At 41.6% G+C, this 19,538-nt stretch overlaps 3 protein-coding genes across 4 annotated transcripts in view; 1 reads left to right on the top strand and 2 right to left on the bottom strand.

The window, feature by feature from the left end:
* The first annotated feature begins 4,523 nt into the window (after positions 1–4,523).
* slc25a47b (solute carrier family 25 member 47b) lies at positions 4,524–7,785 on the top strand. Its single transcript, XM_016253022.1, has 6 exons — positions 4,524–5,080; positions 5,202–5,245; positions 5,326–5,397; positions 5,690–5,872; positions 5,956–6,205; positions 7,210–7,785. Exons 1-6 carry the CDS (start codon positions 5,044–5,046, stop codon positions 7,485–7,487), a joined length of 864 nt encoding a protein of 287 aa, XP_016108508.1. The 5' UTR covers positions 4,524–5,043; the 3' UTR covers positions 7,488–7,785.
* Positions 7,786–8,270: 485 nt separating this feature from the next.
* On the bottom strand, positions 8,271–13,658 carry wars1 (tryptophanyl-tRNA synthetase 1). 2 transcript variants are annotated; one of them, XM_016253018.1, is made up of 11 exons: positions 13,572–13,658; positions 13,318–13,413; positions 12,424–12,634; positions 12,198–12,306; positions 11,459–11,578; positions 11,207–11,389; positions 10,671–10,771; positions 10,486–10,598; positions 10,246–10,419; positions 10,033–10,173; positions 8,271–8,811 (listed from the first exon to the last, which is right to left on the bottom strand). In XM_016253018.1, the coding sequence occupies exons 2-11, from the start codon at positions 13,405–13,407 to the stop codon at positions 8,653–8,655; spliced, it is 1,401 nt and encodes a 466-aa protein (XP_016108504.1). In that variant the 5' UTR covers positions 13,408–13,413; positions 13,572–13,658; the 3' UTR covers positions 8,271–8,652. The 2 variants fall into 2 exon arrangements, with proteins under 2 accessions (XP_016108504.1, XP_016108505.1); XM_016253019.1 differs by lacking the exon at positions 13,572–13,658 and having other exon boundaries at positions 8,272–8,811; positions 13,252–13,382.
* A 5,227-nt stretch (positions 13,659–18,885) lies between these two features.
* The window catches only part of LOC107567338 (brain-enriched guanylate kinase-associated protein), a 27,452-nt gene continuing 26,799 nt past the window's right edge, over positions 18,886–19,538 (bottom strand). Inside the window, exon 7 of the mRNA XM_016253004.1 lies at positions 18,886–19,538. This exon is cut by the window's right edge and continues 514 nt beyond it. Coding sequence (XP_016108490.1) covers positions 18,886–19,538 — 653 coding nt within the window.

Below are 19,538 nucleotides of genomic sequence, written 5' to 3'. Positions count from 1 at the left end.
CAGGATTCTTTGATGAATAAAAAGTTAAAAAGAAGAGCATTTATTTAAAATAGAAATCTTTTGACTGGTAGTGTATATGTTTATTTATTTATATATACTGTATGTATATATACATTTCAATTTATGATTGTAATATTTGTAGATAGAGAGGCAGACAGACAGAAACTGTTTAGATGATCAGACGCGAGACAGCATAAAATAAAATCAATATCTATTTTCTAAATGCATGTTATTGATCTTACTGTGAAAGTTTCATCCATGCATTTTGTTAATTTTATTTTTTACTTTTTTTTTTACCAGCATGTCATAACAGTAAGCATCAGTCTTCATGGTGATCATTTAGTCTTCTTAAACTCCGCCCCTTTCTTACAATCCAGTGCAAACTCTCATTCAGATCCGCCTCCAGCTTAGAAAGCCACGCCCACATCTCAACATCCAATCAACTGATGCACGGAACCAAATCCTGCCTTACATTTTTTTCTCTTTTGTTGATCTGTTTCATTCTGATGCATGTCACAGTATGGAAGAAAAGCTCTTACTCTGATTCTATTGCGTTGTGACTTTAAATGACTAATGAAAGGAGACAGAAAATATCACCTCTGCAGTGAATGGGTGCCGTCAGAATGAGAGTCCAAACAGCTGATAAAAACATCACAATAATCCACAGCACTCCAGTCCATCAGTTAACATCTGGAGAAGACAAAAGCTGAAACTAATCCAGCATTAAGACGTTTTTAACTAAAATACATAGAGTCCATAATCCATAATAACTCTTCCTCCAGTGAGTCAGTGTTCTGGTGTGAATCAGGAGAGAAATCTGCACAGATCAAGCAGCGTTTAAACAGCTCTAAACACATATGTGAGACAACAGCAGATGCACTTTTTCACTGGAGGAAGCGTTATTATGGATTATAGACTCATATTTTAGTTAAAAGCATCTTAATGCTGGATTTGTTTCTTATAAACACACGGCTTTTGGCTTAAAAGAGACAGTTTCATTTAGGGCTGCACAATTACAGATGCCACAATCACAAAATCGTCCACTAAATAAAGTCCACTTGTGTTATTCTGCTTGTAATGATGTCTTTTGTCCTTCAGTGTGTTTCTGGTTTTGAGCCACTAGAGGCCGCTCTTCATCATGGCTCTGTTCCTCTGTGCTCTTCCTCTTCATCACATATCTGTCAGTAATCAGCTGATGGTGGCTGTGAACTGGTTTGCTTCTGTCTTTAGGCTGGAATACACTACACTACACCAGCACGGAGTTAGCATTCACACATTAAAAAAAGCCAGCATAAGTTTACTGAAGCCACACAGTTAACCCTTTAAATGCCCCATATTTTGTGAGAGACAAATATTCGTGAATGTGTTTCCATATTTATTGACTGTTGAAGGGAAGAAAGTTCCCTTGAGCTTCATGAATCAAAAACACTGACGATCTGTCATCAGATATCTGTCTGCTAATGCCCTCATAATAATACTGGTGAACAACAACAAATGATGCACATATATACAGGAATATGTCAATTACAGGCATGTCAGGAGCTAGTCACATGTTTTAAGGTGCATGTAAAGATTAAATAACAATTACAAAATGCATGTATGTATGTAAACATGTAGGACTTCTTGAACAAGATCATCTGCAGCTCTTGCGGTCTGAGAGTCTATGCATTCATCTAGTTTTTACTAATCGTGACTAAGATCATGAAATCAACTTTTTACGTTATCTTTGCATTTAAGGTTTACGGTTTTTAGTCTCAAACTTTGTACCTGCGTTAAGAAACACAAAATCAACATGCACTCAGAAAAAACATTGCAAACATTGTAATTTTAGGGTTGCAGCGGCATGTCACTGGAGCACAACTTTGCACTTTAAATAGCCCTAAAAGTGCATAGTATTACTTTAAGAGCACATATTGCTACTCTGAGGTGCTGATATTTACATCTATGCCTTTGTCTGATGCATTTATCCAAAGCAACTTACATTGCATTCGAGGCACACATTTACATTTTACAGCTCTTGTGCAAACCCAGCAATTGGGCTGTTTTGACCCAGCGGGCAGGTTAAATGTTTAACCCACCCTTCTGGGTAGTAACCCAACCGCTGGGTCAAAACAGCCCAATTGCTGGGTTTGTCCCTATTTAACCCAGCACTGGGTTGTGTTTAACCCAGCATTTTTTAGAGTGTAGATTTTAATTGATTATACAACCTAATAGATGGCAATTTGTCAAACCATGAATGCAGAAACAGAGCAGACAATAAAGCCTTTGACTGAACACATGCATTCAGTGTTTATGATGAGCTTTAATAGTAGATGCACTCTTAAAAATAAAGCTTCCAAAAGGGGTTTTTGCAGGGATGCCACGGAACAGAGGAGCCAAAAATCTATTTAATTGGAAGCCGTGGGCCATAAGAAAATGTTGCATTATACCCAACTGTATTATATTCAAATGTATTAATCTTTTTCCCTCACTCTTGTGATAATGGCGTGGCGGGTCAAATTAATGGTCATCATGGGCCAGTTTTGGTCAGTGAGTTTGGGAATCTCTGCCATAGAAGAACCATTTTTCTTAATCTTAAAAATAGCATTTTACGAATCTGAAGACGCGTTTGCACAGTGGAGGGGTCCCGTGGATGCTAAAGGTTCTTCATGGAACCACCAATGAAGAGCCTTTATTTTTAAGAGTGTAAGAAGAACCAGTTCTGAAGAGTTTTATAGTTTGGTCAAAGCGGACATTCCTTGACCGTATCAAACGGATGTCCGACCAGCACGCCTGCGGCTCCTGAAACATGGACGCCTGAGAGTGAGATTGGACCGTTTTCAGACCGTCCCCGGGATGTCAGGCCGGTTATATCTCACCGCAGAGCTGCAAACGACTGATGCAATGTGTTTGAGATACGAGTTAGACGTCAGTGTTTGAGGTCAGCTCTTCAGCCTTGACCCGTGCGAATGAAAGCGACACCTGCGTCACTGAGGCAAGAGCTGTTTGACCGGTCGACATGGACCTCACACAATCATGATCATCTGACTGCAAACGTCTGGAGAAAGTCTTCATGCTTCTCAAGATCATTCCTGTTTGATGAGCTTCAGCTCTTATCAGAATGATGGATTGATTCAGCAGCATGTGAAGGATTCTGTATGATGACAGGTTTCGCTCAGATTAAATGCATTTCGGATCAGAATGATTGTTTATTGGCTCTTCAGTCGCTCACATGAAAGTATCTGATGATATTTGTTGGATCCCAGTGTGGGATATTAGTCAGAGAGCTGACAGCATACAGCGGGTAGCTAGTAATCAGTTACCAGTGGAACTAGAGAGCTGTTCTCTACTTCAGCAACTAGATTAGTTCTCATTTACTCATTGACTGAGTGTTGAATGTTTCAGTGAGCGTGTGCAGATCTTCAGTCAGTCGAATGAAGCGCATTTTACCTCCAATGCATCCTGCAACAAAGTCCAGAGCCATTCCTCAGATGATGAAGATGATGATGAAGATGAGTGTCTGTGAGCTCTGATCCAGCAGCAGCAGCAGCAGCAGGGTTTGTTCAGTCGCTGGACGTCTGTGCTCATGAGCAGCTGCTGCTTCTGTGCTGCTATTTTTACTGAATGAAGTTGATATGAAGGGGAAAGTCCATCTGTGACCAATAGAAGCTCCAGGATGAAGAAACACCCCCATCACCATCATCATCGAGGCGCTTACATGCATGTGCTTGAGACACTGAGCAAACCTCTGTCAGAGCTTCAGCTCACTGTGATATAGTTCTGTACATTATAAATATGAAGCAGGTGCATGCTAATCAGCAATTATATAATAATAATAATAATAATGATTAGAAAGCATGCTTAATAATTCTAATCTATTATTAGTTACTGAAAATGAATGTTGATGCGTACGCCAGGTTTATTATAGTAAACTAAACCATAAACCATAAAAATTATTATTTGAAATAAAATAAAAAATACTTGAAATGAAAAACATTTACTGAAAATATTTTACTTTTTTTTGTTGAAGTTGATAAAAGCACATTTCTCATTTTAATTTAGTTTAACCTGATGCATTAAAATAGCTAAAAATGAATAAAACTAGACATTACAAAAACAATCTAATAAACATTAAATGAAAAAAAAATTACAATGAAAGTAGAAAAAAACCTATAATAGTTATAATAACCTCAGCGACTCTAAAACAAGCATTTTGAATTGTATAATAATAAAGCTGCTTTGGTTTGACAATATCAAAATCTCTTTTCTGTGTGGCTGACTCGTGAGAAGATTTTTAATGAAGTCAGGCCAGACTTGGTTTTAAGGGTTTTTGATTATTATTTTATTGTAGTTTTGTTTTTTAATCTAATGTGAACTTTAAAACAGCTTTTGTACATTTTGTTCTCTTTTGTTGTTTATTTACATATTTATTATTATTGTTGTTATTTAATTTATTATTTATTTATGCATGCATTTAGCCTTTTTCTTGTCATGAAAACAGCCGTGGCGTGTCCTTAAAATACAAACAAGCAATATGCGCTGGCTGTTTATTAACAGAGCGGCGTTTACAGTAGCCGACGCTGTACAGTAATCACGTGACAGAGCGAATGTGACTCTTGGCCTTTAACTCTGCTGTGTATCTTCATCATCATCATCATCATCATCGTCGTCGTCAGTGGTGTGAGGGAAGGGGAGCAGCGCCGCTCAGCGGTCACTGCAGGAACACGAGCGCTGTCGGACTCTGTCTTGATCTGATCCTGATGATATTTCCTGCGCTACAGTGACTCACAGAACATCAAAGGAGCCGAACATCCGCGCGGACTCACGCGCTACTGTTACACGCCATCGCTGATGTTTCTGAAGGTGATCGTGACCTTCGGTTCACCTTTCTGCAGCGACACACACACACACACACACACACACACACACGCTTCTTCTTCACAATCATCATCAGCTCGTCAAACTGCTGGTTCCGATTCCTCTATTTGATCGGTTCGGATCATGTGTGATGAGTCGGATCGGTTCTGATTCTTCTGCTTGATCGGTTCTGCTGGTCTGCTCGTGATGCATCTCGCGGATTTCGTCGCCGGTTCTGTCGGAGGTCAGTGCTGTAACTCAGCTGTGTTTAGTCTCAGTGTGTGAATGTGAGATGCTCTTATTCTGCATCATGTATGTCTGTTATTTCTCTGCGATGAGGAATGTGTTGTGATCTGTATATTCAGGGGCTTTTGGAGTGGCCGTGGGGTATCCGCTGGACACAGTGAAGGTAAAACCATCCTCCTCATCCTCCTCATCTTCATCAGCTGCAGTACTGTATCAGGTGTGTAACGCTGATGGATGCTGCAGGTGAGGATCCAGACTCAGACACGTGACTCAGGTGTTTGGGAGTGTGTGAGAAGAACCTGCAGGACTGAAGGAGTGAGTACCTGCACAAACACTCACAACTATCCAGGAGAAATAAGCAAAAGGGTCATTGAGAATTTTTAGATTGAGACTGCTCTTCAGAAAAAAAGCCAGAATTGTAGTTGGCAAGATAATAATAATATGACGATGTGCAAGTTGCAGAAACTTTTGAGCAGAACTGTAAAGTCAGAATTGCGAGATATAAACAAAATCGAGATAAAGTGAGAATTGCTCGATTAAATCACAAATACTCTTTTTATGTGTTATTTCTGTTGTGGAAAGTAAGTAACCCGCCGGCGTGTTTCAGGTCAGAGGTTTCTACCGCGGGATGTCCATGCCGCTGAGCACCGTCTCCATCAGCTCCTCGCTGGTGTTTGGCAGCTACAGGAACGTCCTGCACCTCCTGCATGAGCTGCGGCACAGGAGCGCAGCGGATCCGCACCATAAAGCTGATTTATTTGTGTCTGGGTTTGCTGGCGGTGTGGCTCAGGTGCTCTGCGTTCATCAGCTGTCAGGCAGCGCTTCTCGTGTGTGGCTGCATGTGTGAGTCAGGTGTGTTCGCTCTGCTTTCAGGTTTTGGTGATGTCCCCCGCAGACATTGTGAAAGTGCGTCTTCAGTGTCAGACCGAGCTGCCGGACTCCAGGCCCAAGTACCGCGGCCCGGTGCACTGTCTGCTGAGCATCGCGCGGGACGAGGGTCTGCTGGGGCTCTATAGGGGCTCTGCTGCTTTAGTGCTGCGCGACGGACCCTCCTTCGCCACGTACTTCCTCACGTACAACAGCATCTGTGATTCCCTGCGCTCTACAGACAGCGGCCAGCCAGGTGCACTCACTTCCCTCTGACAACACCGGATCTAGAAGTTATTCAGCAGCCACACACTGCAGGCAGACCCGTTTTGAGATTTTAGTCCATAACACGTCTCTTACTACAGACTAGTGGAGAGAAAACCTCCAAAATACACATTGAAGTCTTTATTCTATCGCACTTTATCTAGTTGCGTCTGTAGATTTCAATCTTTAAAGAGTTTTTTTCTCTTACAAACACTAAACTTTACAGTTGCATTCCTTTCTATATTCTGAAGGTTTGTTCATAAATGTGACCCTGGAGCACAAAAGCAGTCATAAGGGTCAATTTTTCAAAATTGAAATTTCTACATCACCTGAAAGCTGAATACATAATCTTTCCATTGATGTATGGTTTGTTAGGATTGGACAATATTTGAAAATCTGGAATCTGAGGGAGCAAAAAAATCTAAATATTGAGAAAATCATCTTTAAAGTTGTTCAAATGAAGTTCTTAGCAATGCATATTACTAATCAAACATTAAGTTTTGATGTATTTACGGTAGGAGATTTACTAAATATCTTCATGGAACATGATCTTTACTTAATATCCTAATGATTTTTGGCATAAAAGAGAAATGTATAATTGTGACCCATACAATGTATTGTTGGCTATTGCTACAAATATCCCCCAGCGACTCAACACTGCTTTTGTGCTGCAGGGACACAATTCATTCACACTGATTTCTACAACATTTTACTCATAAAAACATGGTGAAAATGTGTTTGTTCTCTGTCTGTTGACTGTATTTTATACAGATGCCTGTTTCTGCCACAGTGTTAAAACATTTAAGAATTGCAAGTTTTTGTTTCACAATTCGAACTTTTTTAGAATTCACAATTTTGGTGTTTTTTGTTCCTCTTAATTCTGCGTTTATATCTCACGATTCTGAGAATTCTGAGGAAAAAGGCAGAATTCTTTTTTTCTGTGGTGGAAACAAGCTTCCATAACTTTATGTGTGTGAGATCTGTGCTGTGTTTCAGGCTGGCCGGTGGTTCTTCTGGCCGGTGGTGTGTCTGGGATGTGCGGCTGGGCCGTCGGGACACCGATGGATGTGATCAAGGCGCGTCTGCAGGTGTCTGGCGTGAGCGGCCGGCGCTACAGAGGATTCTTCCACTGTCTCTCACACAGCGTGAGGAGCGAAGGTGCCTCTGTTCTCTTCAGAGGTCTGACGGTGAACTGCATCCGTGCCTTTCCGGTCAACATGTCCGTCTTTGCCATGTATGAACTGGTTGTTCGCTTTCTGCGTCCGGCCTCATAGATCGTCGTCAGATCTTTGCACACGTGATTCCTCACTGAGGACGGTTAGCATCAGTGCTTTATGAACCGCACAGCTGGACGTTCGTGACCGGAAGCCTTTCTGTGCTCAGCTTCTGAGCTGCAGAAGCTCTTCAAGCACATAATGTACGGAGTGAATATTTATCATTTGCATTCATATATATTTGAGTGTGTTTTGCAGTGTCTACCTCCAGAGGCGTGCGTCTGTGCATCATGAATGTTTAAAGGAATAGTTCGGCCAGAAATGAACATTTGCTGAAAATGTGCTCATCCCAGATCAGGATGAGTGTGTTTCTTCATCAGGTTAAATGCAGCATTGCATCAGTGTCTCACTGCAAGTGAATGGGTGCCGTCAGAATGAGAGTCCAAACAGCTGATAAAAACATCACAATAATCCACAGCACTCCAGTCCATCAGTTAACATCTGGAGAAGACAAAAGCTGAAACACATCCAGCATTAAGACGTTTATAACTCAAATACATTGAGTCTATAATCCATAATAACTCTTCCTGCAGTGAGTCAGTGTGCTGGTGTGAATCAGGAGAGAAATCTGCACAGATCAAGCAGCGTTTAAACAGTCCAAGACAGATTTGTCTCAGCTTTTGTCTTCTCCAGATGTGAACTGATGGACTGGAGTGCTGTGGATTACTTGTGAATTATACTCTCATTCTGACGGCACCCATTCACTTGCAGTGAGACACTGATGCAATGCTACATTTCTCCAAACCTGATGCCGTGAAAGTGAGGAAGCATTCAGCACATTTTCATTTTGGAGTGAACTATTCCTTTAAGGACTTTAATCATGCGAGTATCATATGAAGAGTTTTAACCCTTTACTAAGAGTTTCTGATGAGTGAGACTCTTCTCTGTGTATTTAATCTCAGTTGGAATGACTGGAGACTCATGTTTAACTCCTATCAGGATTTACACATTGACGCGCGTTCTGTGTCAGGTGTGTGTCTTGTTTTACAGATGGACTGTGAATCTATCGTGTGTTAAATGCACCATTTATTCATGTGAATGTTCACTGAATCAGCAGTACTGTAATTATGGCATTAAACGTGTCATTTATAACATCAGAGTGTGATTATTTATGCATCGCAGGCATGAGGTTTATTAGACCGGAGCGGTTGGTATCTGTGGGTCTCTAGCAGTTGAAGTGTAGTTTGCGAGGGCTCATGAACTGTTGTACGATCTCGTCCGTCACGAGTGTGCGTCTCTCCTGATGCGCGGCGATCATGAGCTGAAGCGTCTCGATTAAACTCTTCTTCAGTTCTCCGGTGAGCAGCGCGCCGCTGCTGTAGTCCTGCAACACAGCCACGAGTTTCCCATCACTCACATACTCACATACTACAATAACGTTTCATTAGTTAATACGTACAATACTTTTACAGCACTTATTAATATTAGTTCATGTTAAGTTCAACATTCACTGATACATTATTAAAATCAAAAGTTGTATCTGTTAACATTTACTGAACAGTTTTATTAACATCATTAACAGATTAATTGGTCATTCATTCTCAATACATTCTTCATTCTTAGTTTGTTAGTTAATGCATTCACTTAAATTAACAAACGAGACTTTATTGTAAAGTTTGACCGTTTTTATTAATATTTAAATTTTGCTTTTATTTTTATATTTGCAGTTTTCACTTTAAATTGCAAGTTTTAGTAAGTTATGTTTTTTTTTTAGTTTTAGTCGTTTTAGTACAACAAATTACACTAAATGAAAATGATGCATTGGCACCTAGCAGAAATAAAATGTGATTGTCATAAGGTTTTTATTCATTTTTATTTCAGTTTTTTTAGTTAGTTTTTTAGTACATAAAGTAAATGAAAATGAGAAACGTTGCCTTGGCAAGTTTTTAATATTTTTTATTTTGAGTAATATTATAAATATATTTATTTTACTTTGAAATTTAATTTTACAGTAAAAGTTAATTTTTTTATTTCAAGTAACAAAACTTTCTATAATAATAAACATTTATTTGTATATCATTTTTCATAAGTGTCTCTGCAGCACAAAAGCAGTGTTGAGTCGCTGGGGGATATTTGTAGCAATAGCCAACAATACACTGTATGGGTCACAATTATACATTTCTCTTTTATGCCAAAAATCATCAGGATATTAAGTAAAGATCATGTTCCATGAAGATATTTTGTAAATGTCCTACCGTAAATATATCAAAACTTAATGTTTGATTAGTAATATGCATTGCTAAGAACTTCATTTGAACAACTTTAAAGATGATTTTCTCAATATTTAGATTTTTTTGCACCCTCAGATTCCAGATTTTCAAATATTGTCCGATCCTAACAAACCATACATCAATGGAGAGCTCATTTAATCAGCTTCAGATTCAGCTTTAAATAAAAATGGACTCTTATGACTCAATGTTTATAAAAACAGAAGCATAAAAACAAACACTGAAAATATGGTTTCACACAATAACAATATAATACAGTACTATTTTCAGTGTTGAGGATAATAAGTGACGTCATCAGCTGGATCACGTGATCTCACCTGTCTGATCTTCTCCAGCTGATCATCGTCTTCCAGGAAGAAGCTCAGGTACATGAAGGAAACGTCCACGTCTGGATTCCCGCCGCACCTCCTGTGCTCCTCGACCGTGTCCTTCCCGCCGGAGAAGGCGTGTTTGTTGACCTGGAACAGGAATGATGAAGATGATGAACACCAGCTCACCTTCTGCGAGTAATGGGTCAAAAGGAGGCGCACCTTGTTCTTGATCTGTTTGGCCGAGTCGGTCAGGAAGATGGAGGAGTTGGCGTCGCTGGCGCTCATCTTGGTCTGAGCTCCCTGCAGCGCCGGGAAGAAGGTGGAGTGAAGCAGAGCCGGCTTCGGATACCCGATCCGAGGAGCCACGTCCCGCGTCATCCGGAAATACGGGTCCTGAGGGGCACACGGTCACATGATCACACGACACGAGTGAGCACGAGCACGAGTCGAGCGCCTCACCTGATCGATGGCACACGGGATCAGACACTGAACATCCGTCCGCTCGCCGAAGATCTGCGGGAACGAGCTGCTGAAGGACGGAGCTGCCTGGACGGCCGGGAAACTGATTTTACCTGCAGAAACACGAGATTAAACACCCCAGACAAACACTCGCCGGACTCACGGCACACAGAGACGCTCCTCACCGATGCAGTCGCTGTCTGTGAAGCCAAAGATGCCTTTGACCTGGTTAAACGTCACGTGCTTCTGGACCTTCACCACGTTCCTGTAAAACGAAGGGCTCGCCCTGACGGGAAAAAAAACATCTGGACAGTTATTTATTTCAGAGTCGAGTCAAATTTATATAGTGCTTTTCATAATGCAGCTTTACAGGAGATCATGATGTTATGTTTATAATACCTTAATATCTTCATTCATTACAGTCACATGCATCAGATTCCAGCTGGACGATAATAGTGTTACATTTTGCGATATAAACAATCAAGCAGTTGTGGTTTGCTATATAGTATATATATCGCTATTTGTGATGTATGTATGTGGATACATTTGGATATATATATGTAGATATATTTACATATTTTTGTATTTATATATGCGTTTACACATTAATTTACTGACACACACACACATAAAGCAGTTGAGATGTAATAGCGCCACCTGCTGTCTGCACTGACACACAACATCAAACTGTTGCATTATAAAGACGTGTGAGTATTTTTACCCCATATAGTCCAGATCAGAGAAGATGAAGGTCTTGTTAACGTCGAATCCGCAGGCGATGATGTCTCTGGCGTTCTCTATCGTGTACCGGTGACACTCGTCCAGCGACAGATCCTTCCACAGATACTTCTCATCATCGGTCATCTGAATGACCAGAGGAACGTCGAACACGTCCTGAAGCCATCTGTGACACACACACACAGATATACACACACACATCCCGCTGCACGCTGGCGCACTGAGGAAGACTCACTTGGTGAAGATGAAGGGGATCAGGTGACCCACATGCATGGCCTCTGAGGACGGCCCTCGACCCGTGTACAGATAGAAGGACTTCTGCTTCTCGTACGCGTCCAGGATCTGATGCATGTCCCTGCGGATCACAAACGAGGCATTAGACCAAAGGATCAAGCTTTCAGATGCCGTGATCCTCATGTGAGCCACACACATCCTACAACTGAACACAGCTATAAATGTACCACTGCAGAGGCCTGGTTTACACGGTGTATATACTGTAAAGCCTGTTGACTTTTGCCCTTTTTTTTTTTTACATTCGTTTCTTATTTATTTGGCTCCACAGTGTTTGTTTTATTCGTTTGTTAATAAAAGCTCTGTTTAATATAAGTGAGTTTGTCGTTGTACTGTTTTGTTGTTGTCCATTCAAGCAATTGATTTGAAAAGTGAAAGTTCAGCAAGGTTCCGCTGCGGTCACACCTCGATTAACCGCTGGAAAAATGCTATTTTTTATTATTTTAATTTTTCTACTCACTATAGAACTGTACTATTATATGTATTTTTAGTTTATTTGAATATTTATTTTTATCAGTTTTATTTATTTTAATCTATTAATTTATTTATATTTTATTATTTTAAATATTTTTTACTATTTATTTGAATCTATTTACTTATTTATATTTTGTCTATTTATTTTAATCAATGTTTTATTATTTATATATGTAGAGTGCTGGTGTGTGATGAAGCCTCAGTCGCACCTGTGTGAGAAGAAGATTCCTCTGCGCAGGAAACGGTGCGGTGTTTTTCCCGTGACTCGAGCGATTCTGTCCACCAGCTCCTGATCGATCTTACTGCTGCCGAACCGCACTGCCAGCAGCAGAACAACCTCGTTAATGCATTATTCATCACAGGTCATATATGAAATCAGACCTGCAGCAGATCTTCCACGGATGCACTGAAATGATGATAACAACATCAACTGACCGATGAGTTTATCGTAGTCGACTCCTTTGGCGCTGCTGGAGGAGACGTTCCACGGATCCACCTGATCATCTCCATCCTCCAGCACTGCTCCGGTGTCCACCACCATCTCACCGTCCGCCGGTGGACATCCATCCTTATAGTCCTGACCGGTGAGACGCTTGTAGTCCAGCTTCATCTGCAGCAGCAGCTGCACGGCGGCGTCAACTTCAGCCTGAGGAACCAACACATGAGAACATCACATCACCTGTCAATCATCACATCACAGGTCAACCATCACAGGTCAATCATCACATCACATGTCCATCATAACATCACAGGTAAATCATGATCACATGTCAATCATCATCACAGGTCAATCATCACATGACAGGTAAACCATCACATGCCAATCATCACATCACCTGTCAATCATCACATGTCAATCATCACATCACCTGTCAATCATAACATCACAGGTAAACAATCACAGGTCAATCATCACATCACATTTCCATCAGAACATCACAGGTAAATCATGATCACGTGTCAATCATCACATCACAGGTAAACCATCACAGGTCAATCATCACATCACATGTCCAGCATAACATCACAGGTAAATCATGATCACGTGTCAATCATCACATCACAGATAGATCATGATCACATGTCAATCATCATCACAGGTCAATCACATGATCACGTGTCAATCATCACATCACAGATAGATCATGATCACATGTCAATCATCATCACAGGTCAATCATCACATCACCTGTCAATCATCACATCACAGGTAAATCATGATCACATGTCAATCATCACATCACATGTCCATCATCACATCACCTGTCAATCATCACATCACAGGTTATGAAAGCTCCAGCAGGATTCTTTCTTCAGTGTCAGACTCACTTTAGGGCTCTTCTGAGCTTTCAGAGATCTCACTGTGTCTCCCTGAGCTGTCAGCGTCTCATACAGATCCATCGGGCTCAAATCTGACATCTTCACCTGTAATGATGTGAATGTGATCGTTTATATTGTGATAAATGTGACTGAGGCCAGCTTTAAACATCGATCTGAAATCAGTGTCACGATCAGCGATCCCACCGGTAACAATAACCAGTTCATTTCAGCATTAAGTAACCATGAAGAGTAAATAAACTCACCGTTTGGTGCTGGTGATTTAACGTGCATTAACCGGCTTGCATCAGACTGGCTGTGGCGGCGTCACACCGAGACCTGCCCGTCTGGAAACATTCCCTCCGCTCAGGGTTGCCAGGTGTTCACAAGACCCGCACAAACGCCACTCAAAACGAGCCCAATCGCGTTTCGAGGGGATCACATACACGTTTTTCGGCGAGGTTCCCCAGTAACACCGCATCCCAGTGGCTGAATATCACGTTATTGGGGTCGCTTCAACAGTGTTAAAGTAGCCCGACTCCGCGGGAAACCCGAGCACCTGGCAACACTGCTCCCTGTACAGCACTTCCGGTCGCGTGTCTCACCCCGTTAAAGACGCTTTGTTTGTTGTTTACCTTTATTTCTATAGCGCTTTATACACGCTTTTATAGACGCGTGTCTTCTCTGTAACTTCCTCACGGACATGGATTTAAAATAAGACTTTTATTTTGTGTGTATCTTAAGATCCTGACGGTTCCGCGCTTCCGGTAATCATGCAAACAAGAATATATAGTTATAAAACGATTTCAAACTAATCTTTAAAGACTTATAATATGATGTGGATCTGACGGATCAATATTTACTGATAGCTCTGTTAATGTCAGCTATTCTTCTGATGATTTATTTATAGAGAACTCCAAATACATTTTCTGTGCACATAGAAGTTAGTTTTTAGTGTTATAATATAAGTTATATATGTTATATAAAAAAACTAACTAGTCTGATTACACGTATTTTAAAATGTAATTAAATCTAATTACAAGTACTTAATTTTTGGATGTGGTCAGTTACTACCAGCTCTGGTCTTAACCTCCTGAGACCCAGAACAAACTTGTTTTTTTGTGTTTTTTATGTCATTATTGGTTTGAGCATAAGAAACAAAAGGAGAAAAAATATATTGCATTCTATGTCCTTTGTAGAGGACTGAGTTATTAACTATATATATTGGCATGCATGGCCAAAATCAGTTTTTAGGTTTCAGGCTATTTTTAAGCCAAACTTTGTACAAACTAAAGAAGATTAAAGATCAACTATGTTATGAAAGATATAAGAGAATGATTTGATATACTACTGTACTTTATGGAGCATGTGCGTAAAATGTCCATAAATTGGTTTTTCCATTCTATACAATGCATCTAATTTGCATATTAATGTGTTCCTGGGGCAAACCATAATGAGAAAGAAGTGATAACATGGCAACATTTTCATAAGAATATTTCATAGGAATATTGATCTATGGTTTCGTGTTGTGTTTCGCTAAAAGGCCTGATCATGATGAAAAGCATGCCCTGTTTCATAACAAAAAGTCACCAAATTGCATGATGAACCCGTAGTCTCGTAGAAACACACCGAGATGTGTTTCCTCGATCTGCTCCTGAGAGGCCGCCAGCGCTGTGCTAATCACATTTCTTAATTAAAAGCGCAGAGGAAGCGTGTTAATTATGCAGGAGGATGATTCTCATCGCTCCCCAAACATCAGCCTGTGATAGACGAGACTCATTCTCACCGTTCAGAGAGAAAGGAGTGCAAGCACATGATCATAGCACATCCTCTCATTAATATGCATGCATTGGTTCATCATCGTATGATGTGGACACTTTCATTAATTATGAATCTGAATCTTTTGATTTGCACACAGACGATAATCAATAATCACCCGTGTTTGGAGTTTCGAAGTTGCAGATTAGTTACAAATGTGTAAAATGACATTTATATAAACAAGATGCAGTCACTGGTTTTATTTGTGTCCTTACAGATCAAATGATGTTCATATTCCAATTCAGTATGGAAAGGATTTATTTACTAATGAAAAATACAGCACGGATATAGAAACATGCGTCTAGAATTAGTTTCTCCTTTAATGCGGTCGGGTCGGATGGTGAGGTAGAAACATCAAAACACACACAATCACTTTAACCGTCAACATCTGTCTGAGTTACGTCTACAGCGATGCGTTAAAGGTTTACAGCTCGCCACACGTGTTCACGTTGGCTTTATCACAGTATCTAAATCACAGTTTACTGCTTCATCGCGACGATGTGAACATGAGCTGAAGTTTAAATCATTTCCCGATAGATCCACACTCATTTACAGACTGCATGTACATTCCTGGTGTGTCTTGTAGATGAAAACAGGGTTATAGTACAAATGTAATATTAACAAATATTTACAATCAAATCATTTTTAAAACATAGGAGCTGCTTTAGTAACAGAGCAAACTGTATTGTGACTTTTATGATTGTTAGTTTCTGATTTTGTCTGAAGAGAGAATGGTTCCGATTGGACCTGATGAAGTAGACTGAGAAATCTGCTTAATTAATTACTGTCTTCTTCATTAAAGCTGAAGTATGTAATTTCTGTGCCACCGAACGGATAATACTTAATCACTAAAATAAACATTTGACTAATTGGTAAAGATATACATTTTGTATAAGAATAAGAGTTTGGAACAATGTTTGGTGATTAATTTATATACACATACGTATACACAAACAAAAATGGGTAAAAAATAAACCAATATACCATTTAAAACTGAACTGATGCAATATATTGAGACTCTAAAGTTGCGAGAAGTACCGTAATAAGGCGACTTGAAACCTTTTCTCTTGTTAATTCATTTTAAGGTTTTCCCTGGATAATTGATTTGATTAATTGCAGTTTTTTTCCTTTGATGCTGCTGTTATTGTGACAGTAATCCACTGTAAATTCTCTGTATGTATGTATGTAAACAGCATAGACCTGTTTGTGTGAGCGGCCCAAAATGTCAACTTCTGACTCAACCAATCAGATGAGTTTGGGGTGGGACAATCTGTCTGAACGACCAATGACAGATGAGGGGCTGAAGAGACAGTACAAGTCTTTGGAAACACACACTTCAGATGTAAAATCAACCAAGACTCTTTCCACTATCCAGTCAAACTCAACATGACAACAGTCATGTTTGCAGGCATGTTCACATATTGTTCTTTATTTTGCTGCAGTACGTTTTTCTGACTGTTAGTTAAGCAGCGTTCCATAAAGCTGAGCTTTAGTCAGACTGTCTTTGCGACTGAGTCCAGCGTTTCCAAACTTTTGATGCTGTTGCATCATCTTCTGAGCTCCGGGGTTTTTAAGATCTTTGTATTTCTGGACGTCCAGATCGTGGTTCAGTGACTCCGCTGAACTGCCGGGGCTTTCATCAGCGTGATCTCTCTGTAAAGCGTCTTTAGTCACGTTCTCCTTGTCTTTGGCGTTTCCAGTCATGAAAAAGCTGCTTGTCGAACCCTTTGAGCCAAACATCAGTCCTCTCTCGGCCTTCAACGCATTCAGACTCGTCTTCGGGTTCAGGTCAGGACTCGATCCCGTTGACGCAGGGAATCGTGGATCCGGCACACGCCTGCGGAAGATGTTGTCTTCCTCCTGGAAGCTGCTGTAAAGAGGACCTGGTTTGATCTTGGCTGGACCGGCCGTAAAGTGGTGCTCTGGGAAACCGAAGGGCGAGAATCTGCTGATGTCCTCGATGCTCATCTGCCGCCAGCCATCCGTCGGGTCCGCAGGGACGAGGACGCGTCTGTCTCCGGATCGGCCGTTCTGTGAGCCCACATGCTGGGAGCTGCTTGACTTGGGAAAACCTGGACGTTCCTTTCCATACGAGGACAAGTTCTTGCGCTCATAGTCTCCATCGCACCAGTCTGTGCACAAAGACAAACCGTGAAGCTTCTCATCCGAGGCTGTGCTGCAGCTGAAGGCGGGAAGAGATCCGAAGTCGAACCCACGGAAATGGTCTTCATGCAGAGGGAAGCTCTCGTCGTCCAGGTTGCTGTCGGTGGACTTGTGTCCTCGGATCCGTCCACTCTGGTCCGCGCTCTGCCGTCTCTCCGTCCAGCGGTCGCGCCGCCGCTCATCAGAGGGACAGTACAGCGCCGTGTCGCTGCAGTACAGGTCAGACGACTTATACGCCGTGTGCCGCTGGACTTTGTTTTCTGTGCCGGATGGGAATTCTGGGGCTTGCGGGCTCGGCGAGCGTGTGACCGGACAGCTTCTCCCAGGCTCAGGTTTCTCCAGGACCCGGCCGATGACGGCGGTGGGAACGGCGTCTGAAAAGGAGTGATGCAGCGCTGCGCTCCGGCCGTGACCCTGCCGCTGCATGTGGGAGCTCACTCGCTCCTGAAGATCAGCGGGAAGCTAAAACAAGCACACAGAGAAACTCTTAATACAGACAAGACCCTACAAGAGAAGAAATGTGTTGGAAATAAGAAATCATACTCTCATCTTTCTTCCATGGTACCCCTAAAGGGACAATGTGAGGGAAATATGAGATCTCTATCCCATAGTTCTCACTCAACTATTGTGTTCCACCAAGAAAGTTTGCTTTCTCTCCCAAAACTATTGTGTTCCCTAAGAAACTTGCGTTCGCTCGCAAAACTATTGCATTCAACCAGAAAACTTTGCTCGTAAAACTTCCCATATTCTGATGGATATAAATGGCACGTATGATGAATCGTATGAAGAAAACCTTCATCCGACCTCATCATCCTCTGTAGTCCATCAGAAGGACACAACAGAGCTGCATTATGGGAAGAGCGCTCTGTTCTCTCTGTGATTAACTGCACATGGAGCTTGTCTGTAAACAGACTCTGTAAGCAATAGATACAGCGCATTTCTCTTTGCCACTAAACATAACAGAGAGAGTTTATATTCAAAGAAACCCGTCTGGCCTCTGGTAGAAAGAGACAGAATTAAACCGATGGATTTTAAACCTGCGACTGCAGAATGAAAATGGAAAGGATTCGTTGCACCTCTGACTTTCTTTAAGGTTGTGCTATTTTTAGGATGAGTTTTCCTTTGAGAAAGAAACCAGCGGCATGTGTGGGTGTTTGTGCGTGTGAGAGAGAGAGTGTGTGTGTGTAATAAGGCGACTTGAAACCTTTTCTCTTGTTAATTCATTTTAAGGTTTTCCCTGGATAATTGATTTGGTTAATTGCAGTTTTTTTCCTTTGATGCTGCTGTTATTGTGACAGTAATCCACTGTAAATTCTCTGTATGTATGTAAACAGCATAGACCTGTTTGTGTGAGCGGCCCAAAATGTCAACTTCTGACTCAACCAATCAGATGAGTTTGGGGTGGGACAATCTGTCTGAACGACCAATGACAGATGAGGGGCTGAAGAGACAGTACAAGTCTTTGGAAACACACACTTCAGATGTAAAATCAACCAAGACTCTTTCCACTATCCAGTCAAACTCAACATGACAACAGTCATGTTTGCAGGCATGTTCACATATTGTTCTTTATTTTGCTGCAGTACGTTTTTCTGACTGTTAGTTAAGCAGCGTTCCATAAAGCTGAGCTTTAGTCAGACTGTCTTTGCGACTGAGTCCAGCGTTTCCAAACTTTTGATGCTGTTGCATCATCTTCTGAGCTCCGGGGTTTTTAAGATCTTTGTATTTCTGGACGTCCAGATCGTGGTTCAGTGACTCCGCTGAACTGCCGGGGCTTTCATCAGCGTGATCTCTCTGTAAAGCGTCTTTAGTCACGTTCTCCTTGTCTTTGGCGTTTCCAGTCATGAAAAAGCTGCTTGTCGAACCCTTTGAGCCAAACATCAGTCCTCTCTCGGCCTTCAACGCATTCAGACTCGTCTTCGGGTTCAGCACAGGACTCGATCCCGTTGACGCAAGGAATCGTGGATCCGGCACACGCCTGCGGAAGATGTTGTCTTCCTCCTGGAAGCTGCTGTAAAGAGGACCTGGTTTGATCTTGGCTGGACCGGCCGTAAAGTGGTGCTCTGGGAAACCGAAGGGCGAGAATCTGCTGATGTCCTCGATGCTCATCTGCCGGCAGCCATCCGTCGGGTCCGCAGGGACGAGGACGCGTCTGTCTCCGGATCGGCCGTTCTGTGAGCCCACATGCTGGGAGCTGCTTGACTTGGGAAAACCTGGACGTTCCTTTCCATACGAGGACAAGTTCTTGCGCT

Source organism: Sinocyclocheilus grahami, unplaced genomic scaffold (assembly GCF_001515645.1).
Source record: "Sinocyclocheilus grahami isolate Dianchi unplaced genomic scaffold, SAMN03320097.WGS_v1.1 scaffold1149.1, whole genome shotgun sequence".
Lineage (NCBI taxonomy): Eukaryota > Metazoa > Chordata > Actinopteri > Cypriniformes > Cyprinidae > Sinocyclocheilus > Sinocyclocheilus grahami.
This window is presented reverse-complemented; position numbering and strand designations above follow the sequence as displayed.

Coding starts and splice junctions, on each gene's coding strand:
- slc25a47b (XM_016253022.1), top strand. CDS start 5,044: ATGCATCTCGCGGATTTCGTCGCCGGTTCTGTCGGAG. Junction 5,398..5,689: donor GAACCTGCAGGACTGAAGGA/GTGAGTACCTGC, acceptor GGCGTGTTTCAG/GTCAGAGGTTTCTACCGCGG. Junction 5,873..5,955: donor TTGCTGGCGGTGTGGCTCAG/GTGCTCTGCGTT, acceptor CTCTGCTTTCAG/GTTTTGGTGATGTCCCCCGC.
- wars1 (XM_016253018.1), bottom strand. CDS start 13,407: ATGTCAGATTTGAGCCCGATGGATCTGTATGAGACGCTGACAGCTCAG. Junction 10,420..10,485: donor TCCCGTGTGCCATCGATCAG/GTGAGGCGCTCG, acceptor TGTGCCCCTCAG/GACCCGTATTTCCGGATGAC. Junction 10,174..10,245: donor CCAAACAGATCAAGAACAAG/GTGCGCCTCCTT, acceptor TTCCTGTTCCAG/GTCAACAAACACGCCTTCTC.